The 22,922-nt window shown below is 41.9% G+C and overlaps 1 protein-coding gene across 2 annotated transcripts in view; it reads right to left on the bottom strand.

Annotated features, from left to right (window-relative positions):
- The window catches only part of RASA3 (RAS p21 protein activator 3), an 897,341-nt gene that overhangs the window by 354,259 nt on the left and 520,160 nt on the right, over positions 1–22,922 (bottom strand). For both annotated transcript variants that reach the window (XM_086934683.1, XM_086934684.1), the window contains exons 6-10: positions 21,008–21,088; positions 16,066–16,138; positions 9,902–9,978; positions 5,353–5,457; positions 809–962 (exon numbers count right to left, since the gene is read on the bottom strand). In XM_086934683.1, the coding sequence (XP_086790809.1) occupies positions 809–962; positions 5,353–5,457; positions 9,902–9,978; positions 16,066–16,138; positions 21,008–21,088 (490 nt within the window). The remainder of the gene's footprint in view (positions 1–808; positions 963–5,352; positions 5,458–9,901; positions 9,979–16,065; positions 16,139–21,007; positions 21,089–22,922) is intronic.

Raw genomic sequence — 22,922 nt, 5'->3', positions numbered from 1 at the left:
TGTACCAACATACTCCCTCAATGTAAAGGCAGTAAGTGACGGTCTGCAAACCAGGAGGCCACACACATACTGGTGTTTAGGGCAACATTTTAATTGTATCTGGTTCATTGTTGAGACAGACAGTTTTTGGTATGAAAAGAAGAGAAACTGAGGGCGAAAAGAAATGCAAAAACGTGTCTTCCCTTTACTATCACCAGAATGACACCAACATATTGTAAACAAAATATCGTTTGACAGAAATATCACTTCTTAAATATAATTTCCTAAAAATCATTTAGAAAAATATTGTCCTGTGAAATTAATCATGGAGAATTTACACAAAATAGGAAAATGGTTTTGTTAAGAATATTCCACACACTATATTTCTATGAGTGATAGTCTTACAAACAACTGCCACTGTTACTCAAAAACAAAACATGATCTATCCGCGAACTAAATTTACACTTGGGTGATTTCACTCTTTGTAGATGGAAGAATCCACAAATAAGAGCCAGATGGGGTGTGTTTTCCCACCGACAAGCTGGGGCGATGAAGATCAACAGTGAACCAAAAGTCAGCTTCTCACAAAGTTTCAGAGATGAAACTGAAGACATGAAGCCTGCCTTTGAAGTTATGTAGCATTATCAAAACAGGGCTTGATTCACAAACTAATTTCCATGATTAGGCATGCCTTACACCTGAAAATTCAAGTGTAAGTTAGAAGTCAGTCAAAAGGAAATCACACATACATACAAAGAAAGTCTTTAGGAATAGGTCCCACACAGAGCTCAATTCTGTGAAGCATCTACAGTGACTAAAAGTAACTTACCTCCACATCTGCCGATTTCAACAAGAGGTCCCGGAGAGGGTTGTAGTACTCGGAGGAAAAAACGTGGTCCTCTGTATAAACTACATTAAGCCGTAAAGAGCCAAGTTCATCACATTTGAGTGACTTTCCATTATCTCTAGGCAGCAAAAAGTACCTGCAGGACACGACAAAAAATGTGATTAGGAACAACGTTTTTGGATCAGGATTGTGAATTTACATTTAAGTCGGAAAGTAATTCATTGAAATCCCAAGCTCTTCCACATTGCTTTCATTAACATTTTGTTCTCTTGGAGACCTCCGCTGGCATTTCCAACAGAGGTCTCTGACTGAATTAATGCCCGGGGCTACTTGCGGGATGACAGCAGAAGAACAACAGTTTAGGCTACCATCACATGACCGCTACAATTTCCCTGCATCAATTGTCACCCACCCCAACATTTTTTGGGTGCTCAAGAAGGCTGGCTTCAGAACATTATGCAGTCTTTGATTAACCACAAAATGACACGCTTCACACTAATTGTGTAGGTGCAACTCCATAACGTTTGTACATCAACGTTTGTCAAATTGATCAAGTGCAGGAAAATCGCTGTAAACTTCTCAGTTCAATGCTTGTAGGGTTAGCTGCATGTCTGAACTTCTGCGTGATGGCCACAGAATCACAAATGACTCTCCAGTCATGGTCTCAGTGGCCATTATTGAACTTGTTAAAAGATATGGCCTCAAATTCTTGTATTAGAATCTTTTCTAATCCATGCTCCCTGAGCCAATCCAGTACTTTTTGCCTTTCCCTCACTTTTTTGTTAAGACAGAAGTGCATGGTGGAGTTTTTTGATGCATTAAAAAATCATTGTGCCCCAAAACGCGTCAGTGTCAGAGTAGTATGCTTTCTAAATTTGCATTATTTAAATATCTCCTACAAGACCATGGAGAATCCTTGGATTCCCTAATGAATGTCAAACAACTAAAACAAAGATGTTCCTTTCTTGGTGATATTCTGGTGCCCATTCGATCTTAGAGGAAGCTAAACCAGAAGGCAAAGTGAAAAAACTACTCTTGAAAAAGAACAAGTTGTAATGCAGGACCTAAGGCTTTTATCAGGAAAGGAATTAACTGCTTTGCCCATCGTGTAGGATTGCCCCAAAGAACTGGGCCTTTAGGAAAGATTAGAGAAACAATGCCGTCAAGACAGAGGGTACGCCGGAAGTGCTTTGTCTCCAGCCCCAGGAACGAGCTGTACAGTGATTGCAGAGGAGTAGAGGTGCTAATCTCTTGTACAAGTTGACATGCACCTGAAACAGCTGGTTGTACATATGCACTGGGGATGACAAACAGAACTTTTCACAACAACTTGGCAGATGTTTCACACTAAAAAGAATCCTATTCTCTTTCTCCTCTCCACCCGCAGACCGCTGGTTCTGACAGGCGGTGTAGAAATAGGCTACTCCTTACATCTGTTGTGGACAGACAATCCTATTCCGTGATGAAGGCCACAATGAAGGACACAGTGGTCTTCTAGAAATCATCACAAAGAACGAATTTGTGTACACTTAAAAGGCTGAAAACCATTTCACCATTGAGGAACTCTAAGCCCCAGCATACCAGGTGCCAGGGACGGTGGCAGGGGCCCTTGCAATGGGGGAGAAGACACGCGGGTCTCTGCAGTGCTACAAAGCACCATAAGCTTTTGGGCTCTGCTGGACACTGTTTTCACCATCAGGAAACTCTAAGCTCAAGCATACCCAGCACCAGGGAAGGCGCTAGTCCTTGGGATGGGGCATGAGGAGCAAGAGCCCCTGTGGTGCTACAAAGCACCATATGCCTTTCCACTGTGCACAACACAATTAACACGATCAGGGGAATCTAAGGCCCAGCGTACAATGTGCCAGGTAATGTGCCAGCGGCCATTGAGGCAGGGGAGGACGAGCTTGAGCCACTGCAGCACTACAAAGCACCATAAACATTCCCTCTGGACACTGTTTCACCATGGGAGGACTCTGAGCCCCAGCATACCAAGCACCAGGGAAGGTGCCAGAGGCCATTGCGACACGGGAGAAGAAGCGCAAGTACTGTATCGCTATAAAGCGCCATATGCATTACAGCTGCACGGGATGCGTGCAAGTTGTGCCCGGACCAAGCCGAGGCCAAGGACAGGCCCGTCTAATTCTGTCAAAGCCCAGAGGATGTTAGGCTGAGCATCCCCTCTTTTGGTTGTCTTCCAGCTGCATACCACTGCTGTGCTAAACTGTAGGTGACTGTCCTACTTTGTTACGGCCTTGTTATTGCTTGTTTAGTCAAACCTAGCAATTTCTAGTGGCTATCTTTGATGTCAAGCTGGGGCATATTTTATTGCTTCTTATTATTCAGTTGTTGTGACTTTACTTAAGCAGCTATGGCAAAAGCCAAATCCGCCAAGCAGCCTAGCAGCCAATATCCAACAACAGTTACTCTCACACAAATACGGCAATCCAATACTGGATTAGTACTATGGGAATAATCAACAAGAAGATTTCATATACAGAAGCCCAGACCACTGTATCCAAAGGTCCGAATTTTAAACCTGGAAGGCCTTCCAATAATGTATAAACCCTGGGTCAAAATAAAGCGGAGGGTGCTAGAAAAAGGCGTGCTACCCAAAATCCGTGTTTCCTCTCGCAGGACACAACCATCGATAGGTAAGCTCCTCTTGCATCAGTAACTAAGAAAAATAAAAAAAATGACCCTATCTATCTTGAGAGATCCAGTAAATTGCAATGTGCTAATTCTAGTTAGGAGGACTGGCACTAACCCTGTGCCTCAAGGGAGACTAGAGTAGGCTACTACTCCTACTGGTACAGATTTAGATGTCTGGCATAACCTCAGGAAGATCCTATTGATTGGTTATTAAGCAACATTTGTCACCATTTGGGGCTTCCTCTGCACGACAGGCTTCTTGGAGGATAAACTCAGCTTCCAGTTAAGAGAGACAGGCCAAGCACATTGGCAGCAATTGCAATATCAGCCGCAATTAAAGTCATGAGAGGCGTTAGGTCAGGCGACAAGATGCTCAAATAACTCCAATTAAATTCTTGGTGGTCTGCACAAAGGGGACTTGCAGTTGAAAGGTGGGAATATGAAGAGAGAATACAGGACCCATTCCTGCTAAAGAAGGAGGTGTCTATTCAGTACTGGAAGCTAATTAAAGCAAATGACAAGAAGTTGAAGGCTCCTCTACAAACCTGGGAAGAACACTTGCCAGAGCAGCTGAATTTATGGTAAGTATCTTTAAATCTTCTAAATACCACTATCAGCTCTGCTACCTTAAAGAATCATTTTTATATGTTTCACAGAATTGACCTGACACCGAGTAAGATGGTAAAATTTGTCAAGGGCCAGCACCAAGCTGTAAAAAATGCGGGGAGATTAGCACCGAAGATCTTCATATGCTTATGACCTCACCCGCATTTGTTAATTATTGCGAAGACGTAAGTGGTATATTATCAGAGTTCTTTGGCTTGATAATTAAGGTAAGCCTTTTTTCATATTTCATTGGAACTGACATCCAGCTTGTTGCACCTATCCCATTTTCTAAGGTAAAACTTATTTTCTTCATGATACTTATGGTGAGGAGGGAGATATGCATTAGGTGGATATAGGCCAGTCCCCCCACTGGAAAAAATTGCCTAAATCATTGGATAAAGTGTGTAGGCTAGATCTAGGTTCCTGCAGTACTGCAAAAATTAAAGATTTTGCCTTTTTTATCATAGCAAGCAAACCCAACCCTGACCGATGATTGAAATAGTTTGGCTCAAGAAGTTTTCTTAAGCCGAATAAATCAGCAGTCTTTCTTGGTTTAGGACCCCATTGGCATGTAAGAACCATCTGCTGGTGAATGAAGACCAAAATAAACAATGTTTTTTCCTGTTACACCTTGCATAGGTGTATGGCACCATTATTTTACTTGACTTCTAGCTTAAAAAGTGTAAAACACCTTCTAAAGGCCTTGGTGATTACTAGGAACTCCCCCGATGAAAGCACAACATAAGGTTTTGATGAAACGGGCAGTTTATGAAAACAAAGTGGAGGCTCTTAGTCGGTAGTAGCACCCAAAAAGTATAGAGAGTTAAAAATACATTCTAGCTATAGTTCATCTTAGTTCAAGCATTGAGTTTTCTTTGCTTTATGGTAAGGTAAGAGGAAACAAGAAGTAAAGACAATCTGAAACTACACACCTGCCAACTCACACCGCATCACCACGTGACACAGTGAATTTTCAGCATGTTTTAGGAGGCTTTGAACTGCCGATGTCCATTAAGAGGTGTAAAAACACCCCGGATATAGGCAGCAACCTAAGTGAGATTTTGTTTGGGGGGAGGAGGGTGTTTGGAGGTGAGGTGGGGGCAAAGCTGATCTCTTACCTACTTCCCGGTACGAGGCCACTGTCCCTTCCAAGGCCCCACTACCTTCTCACACGGTGCATTTTTTTATTTCAGTTGGCTGGTCTTAAACTAGGATTAGCATTCAAAAAGATGGCAACACATTATAAATGTAAAATACAAATATTTTACCATGCTTCATAACTGGTGGCTTGCCTAAGAACTTTTAATGGAATCCTACGTTCTCCCAGAAACTCGTCTCCAAATTTCAAATTACTGGCATTCCAGAGGTCAACCCTGTAAAACAAAAGTAAACCATTATCAATTATCTGATTTGATTTGTTGTGTTGCAGTGTGCGCTATAAATGATCTGCAGATCAGATATGAGCTATTTGGGCACCATATACTAGGTATTTGTCCATTGTACACTATTATAAAGTGTCATGATGAGTCGCAGTCGTGCCAGGTAGAGAAAAAGGATTCAGTCGGGGTAAAAACAAAATTATTTATTTTTTGCCTTTGAAAACTTGTTACGGGCAATTAACTTTTAATGATGTTGCAGAAGTATGAAATGTGCACAGCAAATGAATCTGCTCACCATCATGGTGCATGTATAAAATCTTAGGTAGCTGACACTAATACTGATCTCTGTAGAACGGAAAAAGTCTGCTAGTTTTCGTTTTTGTGCCTCATGTACATTTTTCAAACTAGCGTTGAGTAGAAAATTTCTCCTAGCATTATCTAGTCACCTCAAAAACATCCCTCATCCCAGGTTGCTCAATTTTGTCGTGTATTTCTTCAGGCCACTTGTTTTGTACCGAGCACATAACTGTCTCTCACTGTAACTAATTTTTTTTGTAAAACATGTTTATTGGCATTTTATATTATTACATACATCACATCTTTCATTGCCGATGGATTTGGCATACAAGTGATTCCACACGGGGGCTTAATACTGTGACATCATAGCATATAGGTTGAAGGTTGTTGAGCCCTGTCACTCAGTCTATTAATTGGCGATGACCCTCACGGGTCTGTGTCCATATACAGGTAACCTTCCCATATGTTACTAGCCGCGTCACGCTGGGGATGTGAAGTGCATTGTCTCCCCTCAAATGAGCTCATAGGGTCTTTGAAATCTCTCACTGTCACTCATTACCATTAAAACAATGAGAGGTGACTCCAAACAAGTGGGTGAAACACTATTACAAGTGGTGCCTACGAATAATATCAAAACCCTACATTGACCTAATCACTACATCAGAAGGTAAGTATGTAATTGCTGTTCTCAACTCAAGCTGCAATTATCTTGTGAGGTATGTACAGAAGGAGTAAAAGCAATTATGTATTTACCTTTTAATGTGCTGGTAAGCAATGTCATGGTTGCACGATAACTGTAGCTTGAAATTATTTAGCTTTTATAGAGATATACACCGGGCTGGCTCTAAGGCAGTGCGATCGGTGCCACCGCACCGGACGCTGACTTGGGGTGGGGCTTACTTTTTTGCGAGTATACCATCATTTTTAAAACACCTGCTGCCGCGTTCCTGGCATCAATTAAAATCTCAAGATAACTCCGGTGATTAATCATCTTCCTTGAAAGAGACCGGAGGTTTGTTTAGTGGACGTTTTGACTCATTTTCGGGTAGCACAGAGGGTTAAAATGCCTACCGCTAAGAACGTGTACCTTTGCAGATCTCACAGTGCACATGATGCAAATAGGTCAGTGAGTTACTGCTTCTACAAGAGAGATCCTTTTTTACTACAGTTTATATGTCCAAATCCTTATATAGAACATTGAGCTATTTATTAACGGTCATCAAAGAGCTGCATGCAATCTGCATGTGTTAGAGCTATATGTTTTTCCCCAGTCTTTCACTATCCTAATCTCACCAAAAGGGTTAATTTTGGTAGAAAACAATTCTTATTGTTGAAGAAAAAACACCTGACTGTGGTGTTATGTTTAATATCCTTAATTGGGCTTTTCCAGAATAAGGACTCAAACTATATTGCCTACCAGTATCGTGGACATGTCACTCCTACACTACACATTGTAGTTCTGTCTGGTGTAACATTTCCTATATACTGATTTACACACCCATGATTGTCTCTGTGCGATGTGTGTGTGGTGTAAAGTGCTCCGACACCTTACACTGGTATGAGCGGTGCTATAAAGCTAAAGGAATTTGAGAGACATTGGTTATGGAAACTTGAAGGGCCCTGTAAAAGGATGCTAGTGAGGGAATCCGTGGCAGCGGTGGTCATGGAGGGTGGGGGCACTAACAAACATTGTCGCACAGGGCGCCACCAGTATTAAAGCCGGCCCTGGATATACAACAGATCTCCTTTGTAGACAGGGCAATGCCCTCACTATATATTCATTTGGTCACTCTGATTCTAAGAGGTTTCATACCGGTTTACATTTTATTACCATTTCTGTGTATTTTTAGAAGAAGAGCGCTAAACACACACTGGGCAGATTCACAAAGCTATTTTCCAAAAGTATGGTACATCATAATGGAGAAGTGTGGCTCAATGGTTAGAGCGGCAGCCCTGATGCAGAGGTCGGGCCCGGGTCCAGGGTTCAATTCCCGCCTCGGCGAGTCTTGGGCTCAATTTTCTCGGACCTGATAATTCTCTCCTCCGTGCCTATTCTAATCATGGGTCCCACTCTGCAACTCTGGGCAATAGCTTGCTTAATCTCTACAACGGCCCTAACAGCGCTGGGATGCCTGGCTTCACCTTGGGGTGCCCAGGAGTGGACATTTCACAGGAAAAAGCCAGGAAGGGTTCCACAACGGTATGCGTTACAGCGCCAGGACACCCCAGTTGGGGTATTAGTGCGCTTTACAAGTACAAATTACATTGCAGGTAAACAGCGCTATAACATTGTGGAAACTCGCAAGCATTTACAATGCAATCCCCACATTTGTCTGCATACCCAAGTTACACCAAGTGAACAAAATACGTTAAAAAAAGTGCCCCGTTTTTAGAGGATGTCTCCAAATGGAAAATATTTCTTGCAAATATATCGACAAAGAAAATAAAAATAATGTTCATTGATATTTTTCTGAACCCGATCTATATGCCCAGTAGAAAATAGAGCTCTAGTGGCATTTATGCGTAGGATTTGGGTGGGAGGGTGGACAGGAGCCACCAATACATAGAGGGCTCATTCGGATTTGTACCATCACTGGGCAATCCCATGTGATCACCCTTCTTTACAAAGTTTTACTGACACACACATCAAATACACTGCCTGGCCTACGAAACAGATGATGATACTGCCCAAAACCTCTCAGATGAGGACTGGCAACAAGTTTTATAATATACTCACTGTACATCATGTCATGCCTGACTATGTTTATTTCAGGTCTAGTTCCTCCACATGGCATACTTTATGTCGAAGCTTAATTACTTTATGACACCTGGATCACAGGTCACATGTCCACGATGATCAGAGGTTGGAGCAGAATTCGATCATATGGTTCTGTCCTGTACAACTCTGGCACATTATTGGGACACAGTGGTACGATCTCTTAACATTCCAACAGGGGGCAGCATAGCGCTCTCCCTGATGGCTTGCCTGCTGGGCCTCTTCCTCAAATCTAAAATCAATAAGATCTCTGCAAGGTTAATAGACCTTGCTCAGGTCCAGATAATCCTGTATGGATAATCACCCAAGGGTCCCACACTCTTAGTGTGGCACAAAGAGCTCTCTAAACATCTGAGAGAGTATTATTGAGGACCGAGGGACAGAAAGGATTGTGCAGACCAGTCTGCACTGGCATGGGATCTAATACTTCTATACTGCCCTCAAATGGATGACACAGGGCATCTACTTCCTCAATCAGAGGATGAGTCCTCCAGTGAAGACTAGACCTACACCTACCTGGTCTCTGTAGTTCCATGTAGACAACCCTACCCTGCCCCCCCACACATTGCTTTACATCCACAGACTGTAACTCCACCACACTGCCTCGCCCTGTGATCGAGAAACTCACACCCCACAGCCTTGATAATCCTACCCCAGAATTCTATTGCCGATTTATGTTTTTCTTATACTGCCTTTGATTGGCGTATTGCTTCTACCTCTAACCTAGTTCCAGACCATCTATTGTTTGATAGGCTTACCCACTATGAACAGTTATGTGTGTTAGGGAAATTTATATATTCCTTGGAGATCGGATGACAACTATACTGAATGCTATGTATGCTTGTTTTTAGGTCCCTGACTCATCTTGGTGTTCATACACATTCTGTTAATGCTATCATTTATCGCTTACACTGCAATAAAAAGGTGTTTTGATAAGATTTTGAGGACGATGGGTGGTGGCACAAGACAGACAACCCGATATTTTGCCATGAGTGGATAATGTTTCCGTCAAAAATAAGCAACTAAATCCTACATTCCTTTTTAGTGAGATTGTGTGGAAGTTGATGCATTTGGTTTCTCTTTTCTGTAGAGCTGGCAAGATGGCAATACACAATATAACATCCTTGGTTAAGGTGGATCACCAACCAGGAAATAAACCCTACGTGCTCTTTTTGTCTATGCGTAACCTTCAGTATGTTGCTAGGGACATTGAGACTCAAACTCCGGAGACTTGAGTCGGCTGTGGTAATCACAAGTAACACCAAGCCTTACAACAGGAACAACTGTTACTCACAGTGATATTAAATAGCAGCTTGGTGTAACAAGCCATAAATGTAAACATGTGAATACTATTATTATTATTACCTAATTTCCATCTTGTCAACTTCGTCTTCTTCAATCTCAAAATGGGACTTTTTGCTGTAGCTGCAGGGCTTCGTAACCTGCAGGAGAAAGGCAATGTTGGGTTAAACCCTTGATCTGAAGAGAGCACAGAATATGTGATTAAAAGGTGTAAGTCCCACATACCCAGTAAAGAAAGAGCCAGCCATAATAATGTATAATTAATGTGATTCTTCATCCAACCACTAGGTTTTTATAAAATATAAGAGCCATGCATTTGCAAAGGCAAGACCAAAGGGGCGCCATTAGCGCAGTGATCTGAGCAAGCTAGGGTGAGGTCCTACAATCTTGTGACTTATCCTAGGCTGCTTTAAGATAACCGATTGCTTGGCTATGATCTTCAGGATCCACAGTACCAACCCTCCCCCAAACACCCCAAACCCTTACACTTTTGGCCTCCTGGAAGTCAAACCACCCAAGGAACTTAAGGGAGGGTATCGTTTAGCTACAGATGTAACGTCAGAAAGAGCTGGATGGCACCAAAGGGGGGAGAGGTGCCACCCTTCTTCTTCCCTGGGATTCGTCTGGACCTAGATTCCCTCTAAATAACTAACTTTGATTTGTATCCCCTGACGGCTGAGATTCCATCTTCAGACACTTAGGCAAATACAGGAACAGATTCCATTTCTCTCTGACTCTTTCTTTCTCCCTCGAGCTTCACCTTACCCCTTCTGCTTCTATCTTCCAGATCAGCCAACCGGAGTCCTAAAATTTGTGACTTGGTAATTTATCACTATGCTTCAGACATCATCCAAATAGAAGACACAATACAAACACACATTCAGTCCGTAACAGAAAGACCGTACAACATACATCTAATGCACCTCAGAGGTACCATAATTTGCTAACATCAATTTTTACAACAAACACATTTCCAATCACAAATAATTTACCATTCTCAAACAAGATATATTAGGCAAATACCCAGACACCAAAACATGTGTGTAACATAGCACCAAAGCAATGTAGTTGACACCTCAAAAGCACTCCTTTTTCACCACACCAACATACAACTTAGAAGCACTTCTCTAAAATCAGCTCAAGTGTATCACACATCACACTGTATTGATTTAGCGGTCTAGCTCTACTTTCTAGAAAGTGATCTGCATCCAATAACTATGATATTTTAAAATGTGAGGGTTATGCTCTCATCAGGACAAGTGCAACAAACAACAAAGTGATGGACACTCCTTACATTATTCTCTCAGCCATCGGCGATTGCTCTGGGTCACATTCCAGACCTTTGTTTTTCACCCTCCATGCCACTCTAGAAAGAGAACTGCCAAATGCAAATCAGTTCTCATCCTGCTCCACTGGGAAGAGTCCAGCCTGAACTGCTAGAACAGGTCTCCTCAAGACGAGAACGCCTGCAACCCCAGATCGGTTTGACTCATTGCTTGTTTTCCTGGCAGAAGCGGCCGCGGCCCGTGCAGGTAAGAGCGGTGGGGCCGAGTAGGGGGGATTTCAACAGACGACGACGAAGGAAAATATATTATTTTTTTTCATTTTCTCTTGTGGCTGTCTGTCAAATCCCCCCACAACCTGGCCCCACTGCTCTTACAAGCACGGTCCGCGGCTGGTTCAGTCTAATCTGCATATAGCACGTCTCTGTCTAAAGTGGTCTACGTTATTGTGTAATGTTCCTGGATGCAGAAATCTCACACTCAGAAGCTCCAATACTAATCAGATGGCATAGGGTGTGTAGCACAGGATTTTAGCTTAAATGTATTTAAGCCATGCCCTTAATTATACAGGCCACATCTCTTAGATAGGATTCATTGTTATATTTCTTTGGCATTTTCCTTTCACGCATTAGTACGCCAACAGACCGAAGGAGATATTCACATATATGTCGGGTCTTAATAGCCATCTCACTTTAATATTTTACACCATGGGTACTTGCAAACATTTTCGTAGGCAACAAAAGGTATGGCCAGTGGTGTGACAGAGGGCCTAATTGATGCCAGCAGGGTGGGCTTTTGGGAGGGTGTAAGGGGGAGGGCATTGGGAACAAATCATGTACACCCATTAGATTCCCAATGTTAGACTAATGTTCTGATTTGTTTCCTTTGCCTCAAATTGTAAAGCGCTCTGATATTCTTTGGGATCAAGTTTGCGCTATATAACTTTATAAATAAAAAAATAGAGCACAAAGCTATACATCAGGCCGAGGAGCCCTTTCTCAAGAGAAAATTCACACACATATTAACCACCTGTTGCCGTCTGCCAGTGCCAACCTTCTCACTGTTCCTAAATGTAAAAGTACACATGTCGGCGGACATACTTTCTCAGTTCAAGTTGCCAGACTATGAAACTCTCTTCTTCGCACACTGTGCTCTATGGAAAACTTAATGGCCCTCAGGAGCAGTTGCGGCCTTCCATTAGAGCGGGGGAAAATAAAACGGTATTAAAATAAGTTACCGTTTTATTTTTCACTGCTCCCAGCCCGAGCAGTGTTTGGGAGTGGGTCATTGCTGCTGACTGGCAGCAGGGAAGTGGTGCTCACTCCACCAGTTTACACAGCGCAAGTACTTTGGCCGGCCATCTTGCAAGGACCAGTCAGATATGCCCAGTACAAACCTCTCCAACTATCTGTCTCATGTCTCAGACAGCTAGGTGGACAGCGGGCATAGAGGCCTCCTGTGCCTGCTGAAGCATCGAGGCAGCCTGCTCCAGCCAATCCTGGCGCTTCTCGCTTGCTACTCATCTGCAGCATGAGAGCAGTGACAGGATTTGCAAAAGATGTTGCCTGAGGCTCCGTGAGGTGCCTGCTGTCGCGCTGACACCAAAAGAAAGAAGTAAGGAGAGCGAAACACGGGTAAGTATGTTTACATTTTTTTTAAACTATCTTTTTGCCCCCAACCCCACTGGGTTTGTCTCTTGGCCCCTTCGACACCCCTCCAGTGTTTAGGGCCACCGTCCGCCACTGCGGAAAGCTCTTAAAACCTGGCTTTACACCTTTTAAGACTTGATCTCTAGATCTGTCCTCTTTTTTCGGGAGCAGGCTTTTAGTTTCAGGGCCAGGATCACTGTGATGTTAGCAGTGTGCTCTCTAGAAGGAAAACAATAATAGAATGGTCTTACACTGGTAGTTCAGCCTAGCCAACAAAGGATAACAGATCACCTCGCTCAACCCTAACCATAAACAATTCCATCCTTCGACACACCAATGCACTACAAAGACCTTTATTTTCACATTAACCAACAAGAGTAACTAATAAACTAGACATTTGACAAATCTCTAACAACAACACACAGTTAAACCACCATACACAACCGATCGATGAAAATCCGAGAACCATACGAATGTATACTCAGATTAAGTGCTGCGTTTCCGTAATAATGGTAGAAAGAGTTATTCAAATGCTGATAAAGTAAACCAAGTGCACCATTGTAAAAGCCTCACTAGGATGCGCCCTGTCCGTCGACAATATCACTCGGTATGTGAACAGCAGAAACAACAGAAAACCTGTGGGTGTTTGTGTGTGTGTGTGGAAGTGCGATTGAAATAAACGTATATGTCGGTTGTGGCAAAACTGAAAACTTTGAGGTTTCCAGTTTCTTTCAATAACACAGAGCGAGGGCGCACCCCACCCAAATTGCGACCACAAACTGCACAGGTGACATGGGAAACGATGTGCCTGAAAGCACTCTGACCAAAGTGCAGCTCCACCTCGTTGGGTGGGGTCACTGAGGGACGGGCTCCTTCACCCAGGGCGGAGAAGCGTGTGTCTTTCAGCAACTGTTTCCTTTCTCAACCGAACTAGACAGGAAATAGATTGGGGCACTGCTCAGATATCTATCAATAGTCAAAAAAAGGTCACAGAGAACCACCCTTAATGAGAGCGAAAAAAAATACAACTCCTTGTTTATCTATCTCCAGATGAGGCACCAGTGGCATATTTAAAGAATAAAAGCATTTTTTTAAGTATAGTAAAAGTATTGAATACAGTAATTCCCACTAGGCACTAAACCAAGTGCATTATGAAATAAAAACACTCACAGTGCAAAAAAGTATACATACACGCTGAAGAAAGCACCTACATACACAAGTATTTTGCATGCCAAGATGCATGGATGCGAAGAGGTAAATACATTTCAACTGGATGTTCAACACTGGAAAGTGAAAGACAACTTGGAACTAGGACTTCTCACTGGAACAGTTTATATTTTCTTTTACATTTACAGTTGAATGGAACAACTGACATACAAGTTGCCACCTACTGAACAAGCAAGAATATGAGTAGAGGGAAAAACAGGTTTACAGCCCAGCTACAAAGGACAGTGATTTTAAGTAACGGAAATGGTGGAATGAAGAAAGAATTTCTGGGAAGAGGGTTATGGCCCGGAGTACTGCCCACTGACCATGCCACTAGTTCAGCCATGCACCAGTTTAACGCATGGGCAGGTCTCTACGAATGTTCTCAACATCCCTATGCTACAAGCGACTACTACAGTTGTGAACCATTACATTCTAGAGTTGCTTTTCAATCTTATAAGGAACAGGCCCTGTGTGACGCCGTGAAATACCTCCATCCCCTGAAATGATGAGAAATGGAAGATAATTCTTCAAGATGGCAGTCCACGCGAGTTCACTGCAAACCTTCAAATCACAAAATACAACCTACGCCTTGGGAGGCAAGCCTGGCCTTTATTTGTTGGGTGAGTGGGATCAACAAAATGATAACATCGCAAAGTGTGTACTGGAGCCCAGAAGATTCTCAAGTGCATCACAAGAGAACCCCCACGTGCAAAACAGAACACGAATCACAGACAGAGGTAGTATATGGCCTTCATTTTACACTTTGGTCCTGATTAGAACTTTAGAAGCGGGTCAAAAATACTGGGATCGGCACAAAACTGTTGTGCCTGATTGCTACCGTGATTTTCCACATGCACCTATTGTAGTTCATAATCCAGCATTCAATATATTGTTAAACATTCCCTCCTCTTCCTTATATTACCTATTCCTTTCTTCTTTTTAATGAATTTTGTTGGTGCTTTTGAACAACAGAACAATAAAGGTCATGCCATAAGGTTTTACATTTCTGTTACATATTGTACACACATTTCACATTGTTGCCAGTAGTTACAGACTCAATAAACAGATATCATCACCATACTGCATTTTCAGTCCACCTGAGCAGTTGCTATGGCATTTGGACTCTCTAGCAGGTAAGTCGTTAGTGGCCCCATATATCTTTTGATTGCGATGCAACTCTTCTGCATAAGTCCCCAGGGTATCCCTGCAATATACCATGTCAATCAGCGATTGTCTATGTAAGGGCTTTGAGTGATTCCCACAATGAATGGCTACGCTCCTTTTGGCTAACAGCAGTGCCACCGCTATAAATTACGCTGTTGGGGCTGTACCATTGTTAGCATCCCCATATTATACCTATTCCTTCATTCCTTTACTACCCTGCTCTACCTGTGACTTGGTACTTACCAACATTCCATTGACAGTTTGGATGTCAGTTGAGACTCTGTGTTAGAGACACTGATTGAACAGCTGATGGAGCATTGAGGCTGTCACTACAGTTGTGAATAAAGAACTATTTAACTTTAAGAAACAGAGTTAACATTTTTTATAATACCACCTTTTGCCTGGTAATACCTAGTAAAATATGGATGCGGTAAGTAGTTGGGAAAGAGGTAAAATGTATGGAAATCTGTGGTATCATTCAGATTCCTCAACATTACCTTTGAAAGTGAGAATTGGAAGTAATTTCACCGTATGGTAATCTTCAAGGTGGATTAACGGATTTACCATGGGGGCAAAATTACCATACAGTAATTCCTTTGAAGTCAGAATGGGGGCATTTGTGTTGACTTCAATCACGTCGCAGTCATGCAGCCACCATGTAACCACAACCTAGGAAACGCTTTTCTCACCCGCCAGTTTTCAGTCTGACTGGCCTCAGTGATCAAACACTCACAGACACCACCTGTGGCATAAAGCCAGGCTTCTTTCATCACTCAAGTCCCATCTACAGCCGGCTCGCCAGGGCATTCCTATGTCTCACCCCTGTAGCTTAGCACTTACAGAGCACATTCTCCAATGGAGTCAGCTCCTGACGCAGCCAGCAGTGCCCGCGCCCAGCCAACTCCAGACTTGTAATACCCACCTCGAAATAAAACACTTCTTCAAAATGTGGGTTGTTAGTCTTCTTTTTCACTTTTGTCTTTTTTACTTCTGACCTAAACGATAAATAGTAAAATGTTAACCAAAAAATCGGGCTACAAAAATAACGCAGTTGATTTACTAGATTTGTCAAAAATCCGAGAGTATCTGCATGACGGAATTATGTATTGAAATTATGATACATGAGAATGGTGCACCAATTTTTATGAGACGTTAAAAAAGAGATGCCACAAACTCACCTACTGCAATGTGCTCATGACCATTAATGTGCAACCGCACGCATCCCCATTCACCCCTCTTAAAACTATAACATGTGCAATTTATAGAGGCCCGAGGGGAAAGAGAGTGTACCACTGCACTTGAGTTGTATTAAAACATCCTCACCTTTAAGAAGGATTCCTAAAAGTGGCAACAGGGTCTGGTAGCAGGAGCAAACAGGGGCAAGGGCTTTCAAAGCTGGGACAAGGGGCAGGGATATTTTAACAGCATTATAGGTCCCTGAGGAAAGACGTGCCCTGGGCCCTGTCTACACAACCACTCACAGGAATAAAAATCTTTTAATGGAAAATTAGTGTTAAATTCTAGTCTGCATGGCGCCCCTATTCTTGCGGGCCCCCGGGAAACTGCCCAGCGTGCCCATGCGTTAAGACGGCACTGGCAAGAGGCACTGGGGACTTCTGGAGCCAATCGCCCAGAAGATCCTTGTAGGCAACAGTATCATGGACCACTAAGGCCAAAGATATGTGATGTAGCCAATCATCGCATGATTACCAGGAGCCAATGGCACCATGAACTCAATGCCCCACAAGTAATGACCATGCACTAATTGTTATACTTATGTCTGTTAGACAAGGAGGTGAGTAGCAGATATGATGCTCTTACTCTGGGTTCCAGCATCTTCTAGCACATTGTACTCCAATACTTTTAAAAACATAAAATATGACTTACAAAAAGATGAGCTATACAAACAGTATCTAAGTGTTACCTGCATATTTCTGAATTTTTTTTAATGCTTTGGAAAGTTAGCTTGTAACCAGTCTGGCAGCAGCATCTATAAAATGTGGTGTAATAACAATGTTATCTGCAGAAGCCTTAACGTGTGATTATGTCTTCCCAGATAAGGCCCGAACCTATAGTCAGATCTAGAATGATATATAAATATTTAAAAGACTCTGTTTATTGCTTTACTTTTTAATAACACACAACTGGCGGCCCGTACCCATTGCCCATCAATGTCCTTGATACAGCTATGACTATTGACTCACTCACTACCGTGATGAGGGAGGGCCATTGTGTCTCCTCCTCCTAGTCTATGCCATCCAGTTGAGGATCAGGCCCGACTGGCGAGACACTGAGGTCACTCCCTTTCCCCAATCCAGCCCTTAGTAGGGTATCCAGCTGCCCCACACTTTTCCAAACTTCCTGGGGTATCTGCTGGCTTCATACACCACCCCTTTCAATCCCCACAGAACGAGCTATGCCCGTTACCCACATATCTTTGGTTACCACCCACATCTTTTTATCTCTCTTCACTAGGCAAGCCCAGCATGCAAATGAGTATCTGTTGTTTTGTCTTATCCACGTTCCCCAGTATTCTCAGGATAACAAACTGCTAGGCAGCTGGGACCTACACACCCAGAATCACTGCGAGTTTCCCAACTACTGCCTGCAAATAGCGCACAATAAGTGGACGCTCCCAGAGTGTGTGAAAGAAGAAACCACCTATATCAGATCTCAAACAATTCGGGGGAGGCGCCTTGACGATCTTGAATAACCTACTCCAATTGTAGTAGACCAGGTGTAGTATTTTTAGTTGACTAAGCCTCAAAATAGTTTGTTTCGCTACTTCACATGGGTGCATTAGGGCACTCTCCCAGCCCACAGCCTCCAGATGCCCTATTTCTGCCTCCCACCCAGCTTTAAGACTCAATTCAGAATGATCATAGCTGATTAAACAGGAACTTCTTAAAGTCACAGGACAGCTACAGTTTCTAGTCAAAGACTCTACCTCAAGGATTCTCTATAGAAAGGTGGAGGAGAACAAGATAAATATATGTAAATAAAAAAGGGAAATATGAATTTTATAAGATATAACCATCAGTAAAACAGATCAATTAAAGAAACATGGCTAAAACTAAATGATTCAGATGAATGAAAAATAACTAACCGTTTCAAGTTAAAGGAACCCCACAAAGCTCTCTGTCAAAGGTCATAAAACCGTGTTTCACAGTACAGGAGGTAAAGACCTCTACTTGAAAAATCTACAGTAAATGTTTCAGACTAAAGAATTTGGCCAAAACTTAAGGCCTGATTTAAAGTTTGGCAGTAAGGGTACTCCATCACATTGTGACGGATCGCTCTGTCAGGCAAACCATCAGTCCACCTGCTCTATTTAAAGTTGGCAGTATGTTAGGGGTCTCCAAGTTGGCTTCATCAATGGAAAGATTACTGTGATGGCTTTACGGAGCGCTGGCCGTCAGAGTAATGGCATGAGACAGCCCTCTCTCTTCAAAGCTGATTGTGTGATGTCTTTTTTACCGACAATCACCAACAAGGAAAACTTGGAAGCATGAACACAAAAAGAAAAATAATGATCCCACACCCAAGAAAAGTCACCCTGGGTATGGGGTCATTGGATATTTGTTTTTTCAAGAACAAATTCTCCCTGTGAAAGTTTATTTTTGAAACACAAAATTTGGTAGGAGGCGGTGAAATCGAGGGTGCTGTCCACCAAATTATTGGTACCTTCAGAGGAACCACTGCTAAAGGTAGAGAGATCACTGCTAGGCCAGCGGAAATCTCTAAATAAGGTGGTCTTCTGTTCATCAGGGTGGTGGGTGTAATGTCCATCTCTAGCCTGTGTTGGTTATCGATGCCTCACCTGATCTGAAGTAGTAGCTCAAAGCCCTGCGACAGACAGAAAAATACAAGCTCAGCAGCATTGTTCATCTTGTACTGGTAGCCCCAAGTCCCTCTAACACCAGAATTGTTAAATTTCCAGAGAGGCAGGCTGTGTAACATAGAACATAGATCATTTTTGCCCAGGTGTCGGATTTCTATCAAATCATGTCAATCACTTATCGTCTGTGTTGGTACTCTGAAATGCTTAACACATGTTCCTCTAAAGAAGCCTTGCTGCTCTTTGCCACACTACCAGGACTGAGTAAAGGGTTTATTATTGTGAATCCAAGGACCATCTTTGGGGTCTGTGAGAGTATTGCATGGGGAAGCCTAACCACCATCATCACATAATACTCCACCTTTCTAAATATGGGATCTCATAGATTAACACAGAAGACAAGGAGTTGCTGATTGTTTACCCCTATATTGGACAAACCAATTGTAATGTTATACACATTTGTAATTGTATGTCTAGTATTTGGATTTCAGTGTATTAAAGTGCTTTTACAATATGGGTCACAGCTAATTAAACAAAATAATAGAAAATACATAGGAACATCACTTTTATAGAGGCAGTTAAGGTCAGCCCTTTTCAATCGGCTGTTTGAGTGTCATTCACATTATATTTTTACTCATGAAAACATATAGCATGGGGATATGAGTCAGTCCACTTTAACCATTGGATCTATTGTCCTGAGAGTGATGGCATTTTGCCTTATCAGATGCACACTTCCTTAAAATGAGCATGCTTCATTGCCAGGGTGTGTAAACTTTTCCTTTTTACAAGTCCCCTTTTTGCTTTTGCTTTTGAGTGCCCATTGGATCCTGCGATAATCCTACCAAGCGCTTCTTTGACACTCATTTCATCAGCAGCGCATCCACTGTATCCCATGAAGTCACTTTTTCTAAACCAGGTGAATATCTTGCTATGGCATTGTCAATGGTGTACAATTGTTTTACTACTCAAAGGTGACCCCATGTCTGGAAGCAACATATCAACCATCTAGAATCGGCCCAGCTATGACACAATGCACAATAACATTCTAAGGTGGACACCCACTAATATATTTAATTTTTTCACATTTTTTTATTGCAGGCACTTTCCCACCATGATTATGTTGTAGTATTTGGCCTGTTGTCTACATTTGTTCTGTAATTTATCTTATGTATGAATGAATCAGTGGGTGGAAGAATGGATGCATGAGTTCAAAGGTAAGTGACATAGTGCATGGGTGATGAGGTACTGAGTGCTTAAATGCACCAGTGACTGAAGAGTCATTTTCAGTTTACAAGCCTGGTGTATGGACATTCATAATGCTTGTTAAAGAATGCTACTGGAGAAGACATGATGCACTGAATTAGATGGTTGTGCTAATTGATAATGAGCCTGGTACCTTTCAATACATACTGGAAGAGGGATATGTTGTCTTACAAGATTAGGGTTTGATTCTAGGGAAAATATTTGACTTATTAAACACTGGTAAATGTGCACTTTGTGAAATATGTGTATTGTGTTTTTTTATTGATATTTAAGTGCTTAGAATTAAATATAATGTTGATTGATGTTCTTTTTCTATGGAATGGTTTATATTGGTGTTTTAGTCTAATAAACTATTATTTATTCCTCACACCAGGAAACGGACTACTGTTTAACTCATTCATGGAGATCGGAGAAGGCTTGCATCATACCTGAAGAAATTCTAAATTAAGCAGTAGATTCAACCAGTAAAGTGGCACCCTCTGACTGCAGGTGTCAATGCCCTACATCCAGTGTAAATCCACTAGAAATTTTGTACTACAGACTTGTGGATTTCCTGATAGCAACGCTGAATCGGTCAGAATCAACTCTTGCTTCTCTCCACTGGATATTCATCTACAGAAAAACTTTGAAAAAAGGATCCTAGGAAATATTATACAAATAACGTGTTATGCTACATATTACATCTAATGCATACATTAAGCAATAAAGGAACCTGGCAAGTTTGAAACATGACAATCTTTTTGATTAAAACAATTCTACTTACCTAGATGGTCCTAACAAAGTAACAGTGGCATAAGGATCACATTGTCCATTCACTATTGGCAAGCCTTGGCATTCTAAAACACTGAAGAGAAAAGACATTTATTAGTAAATTGCTCAAATCAAAACTAGAACATATTTATCGGTTATACAGACTTGTCGTCACATCATTTTCTTACAAGGTTTTTCACTACAAATCTCCTTTCGGCTGGGAGGGCACAATTGTTTCAGTAAAGCTCTGAATCAATTAGGTGATCTAAAATTAGGAAGGAGACATGATCTGTGGGTATACCTGCTGGCTGTGGAACAAGGAACCTTGGGTTCTAATATCCGCCTCTCAACCTGGATAAGGGGAAGGAACTGAGGGAATTTCATCAAACTTTGAAAAGACAGAAATCTATTCATTGTAGATGTACTCCTAAGATTTGAGTAAATGACCAGCTTATGCTGGATACACAAACATCATGAGGAGTAGAGGAAGCCTACTCTGGATGGTTTTCAAGAGTAAGTGTGGCAGAAAAGTGACTTTGGAACATTAAACTTTACTTTGATTTTTACTTCACCTTTCTCTGGCACTCCTTTTAAAATCTCATGCCTTACAACACTTTTGAACAACTACTTCATACCATTACACAATTATTTTTTCTTTTGGAATAAATTTACATATGTAATTGAGATTAAAAGTAATTGAGAAGGGATGTGAAAAGGCACAAAGTTTGATCTTTATGGGTGTTGACTAGCTTGCTCTTGGCCACCGGCCACTCCCCCTGGAAATAAACATTTCCAAACCCTTAATGTACTACTACAATAATACAAAAGCAAAAACAAACAATGCACAATAGCAGATTTTCTGCATCAATAAATTCCATGTGTCGCCAAAAATGTCCACAGAACTTGACTGTGTGAATCAGAATTTGATGTTTGCAGCCGCAATTTTTCTTCACCTTTACACTGAAAGTCTGTGTGCAAATATTGCCTTGGATTGGACCCTTCAACTACCTGGGCGTCAAATCTGTTATTGGTCGCATCTGGCACACATGCATGATTGGTGATTAACCCTGATCATAGGTGCAAGAAGTATAGCTGAGCTGGGCCCAAAGATTTGTATTTCTTTTCAACTTGGATCGAAGATTGACAATCCACCTTCAGAATGGCTTTTTTTTCTCCATAGTTTTATATAGCGCAAACTCGACCTGAAGGTATTAGAGCGCTTTACATGAGCAGAAATTGCTTACAGATGGATACATTCATTTTTTGTTAGGCACGGGGAGATTAAGTGATTTGTTCAGAATCACAGGATGTTGAGCATCCCAGCCTTAACTCGAACCCGGTTCCCCAGTGTCGAGGTCGACCGCTCTAGCCGTAAGGCCACATCCTCTTTGCTAATTCAAGAATATTTGTCCACTAAGGGAACCTATGAATTCCCCATTCACCTCTAATGTCCTAACCACCTCTTCCCCCTCTCCGGGTCCCATCAAGGACAATCCGTTTTCCCACCACCATTTTGGATCATGAGCAGTCTTAGTCACCTATCTCCCAGCTATCATGCATTCTGCTGACAAAAAATAATCACATGAAGGCATACGGTGCAAAAGATTTATCTCCAGACTGTAAAAGTGTGAATACACAATCTCATAGCTCAACATATAGACTTTTTGGTTAATGGAAAAGACTGATTGAACCTCCCAATCTAAATGGATATAAGATAATGCGTTTTTAGGATGGATGTAAAAATAAAAGTATATTAAATCAAAGAAATCAAGATGGCACAATCTGGATAGTGTTTGCCTCCTTAATTAGGACAGTTGGGAGGTACTTGCTTTGTTTTAGTTCTAACATTCTGCCTCATGCCCGCATCAGAGCACCATGGGTACATGAATTATATTCATTTTATTTAGAAAGGATTGTGTATTATTGCA

The sequence above is a fragment of the Lissotriton vulgaris genome, chromosome 8, assembly GCF_964263255.1.
Source record: "Lissotriton vulgaris chromosome 8, aLisVul1.2, whole genome shotgun sequence".
In the NCBI taxonomy this organism is placed as follows: domain Eukaryota; kingdom Metazoa; phylum Chordata; class Amphibia; order Caudata; family Salamandridae; genus Lissotriton; species Lissotriton vulgaris.
This window is presented reverse-complemented; position numbering and strand designations above follow the sequence as displayed.